The sequence below is a fragment of the Wasmannia auropunctata genome, unplaced genomic scaffold (genome assembly GCF_000956235.1).
Source record: "Wasmannia auropunctata unplaced genomic scaffold, wasmannia.A_1.0 LD334876.1, whole genome shotgun sequence".
Lineage (NCBI taxonomy): Eukaryota > Metazoa > Arthropoda > Insecta > Hymenoptera > Formicidae > Wasmannia > Wasmannia auropunctata.
Window position 1 is genome coordinate 32,321 of NW_012028014.1, and position 879 is coordinate 33,199.

General features: G+C 24.7%; 1 protein-coding gene across 1 annotated transcript in view; it reads left to right on the plus strand.

Annotated features, from left to right (window-relative positions):
• LOC105457952 (importin-9) overlaps nucleotides 1-879 on the plus strand; it is a 6,929-nt gene that overhangs the window by 2,116 nt on the left and 3,934 nt on the right. The window contains exon 7 of the mRNA XM_011702930.1: nucleotides 276-299. Coding sequence (XP_011701232.1) covers nucleotides 276-299 — 24 coding nt within the window. The remainder of the gene's footprint in view (nucleotides 1-275; nucleotides 300-879) is intronic.

Here is an 879-nt window from a genome sequence, read left to right on the forward strand (position 1 = left end):
TAATAGCTTGGTGGAATTTAGATAGGAATCTAAATACACCGTGGGTGAGAATTGATTGAGACTCAATCAGAGTCCTTCATATATGTATTATTTATATATTATACATCTATATTATATGTATACATACGTGTATATGTATATATAGGATGGTCCACTTAAATCAAACTTGAATATCTCACTTATTTTTGATGATACGAAAAAATGTTTTAGATGAACGTTCAATAGCTAAAACAGCTTTGAGGAGGACATATTTTGAGCATGTCGTTTTTTTCTAGGTAGAGGAGCAAAGAGATATGAAGGTCACTTCCACTTGTTTAAATAAAATTATATGATTTTTTTTAAAATAATTTCTCTAATTTTTAATGATTCTAATTATTTTGTATCTAAAAGTGTTAAAATAGATTTATCGAAAATTCAATGATTCACGAGATATTTTGTACTATTTATCATGCCATATTTTGATATAAAATATATATCTCGTAAACTATTAATTTTTTGATAATGGTATAATTCTTTTAGGCACAGTATAATCAAATGAATCGATTGGTGTAAAGAAAACACACAGTTGCTTAAAAAAAAAGTAATTAGCAATATGCAACTAAATTTTTTTTAATAACTTTTAAATGCAGAATAATTAGAGAAATTATATTATGTAAAAAAATTATATAATTATATAAAAAATATTTGTAGTTAAATTCAATTAAATTTGAATAAGTTGACAATTTTCTGTAATTTTCAAACAATCATCTAATTACGAACGCTTCGGACAGAGTAATCATTTTTCAAAAAGGGAGCTTTCTCCCTACACAAATATAAATTTGTTTATGTATATATTATGTATATATTATCTTGTAAGAGAGAGAGAGAGAGAGAGAGAGA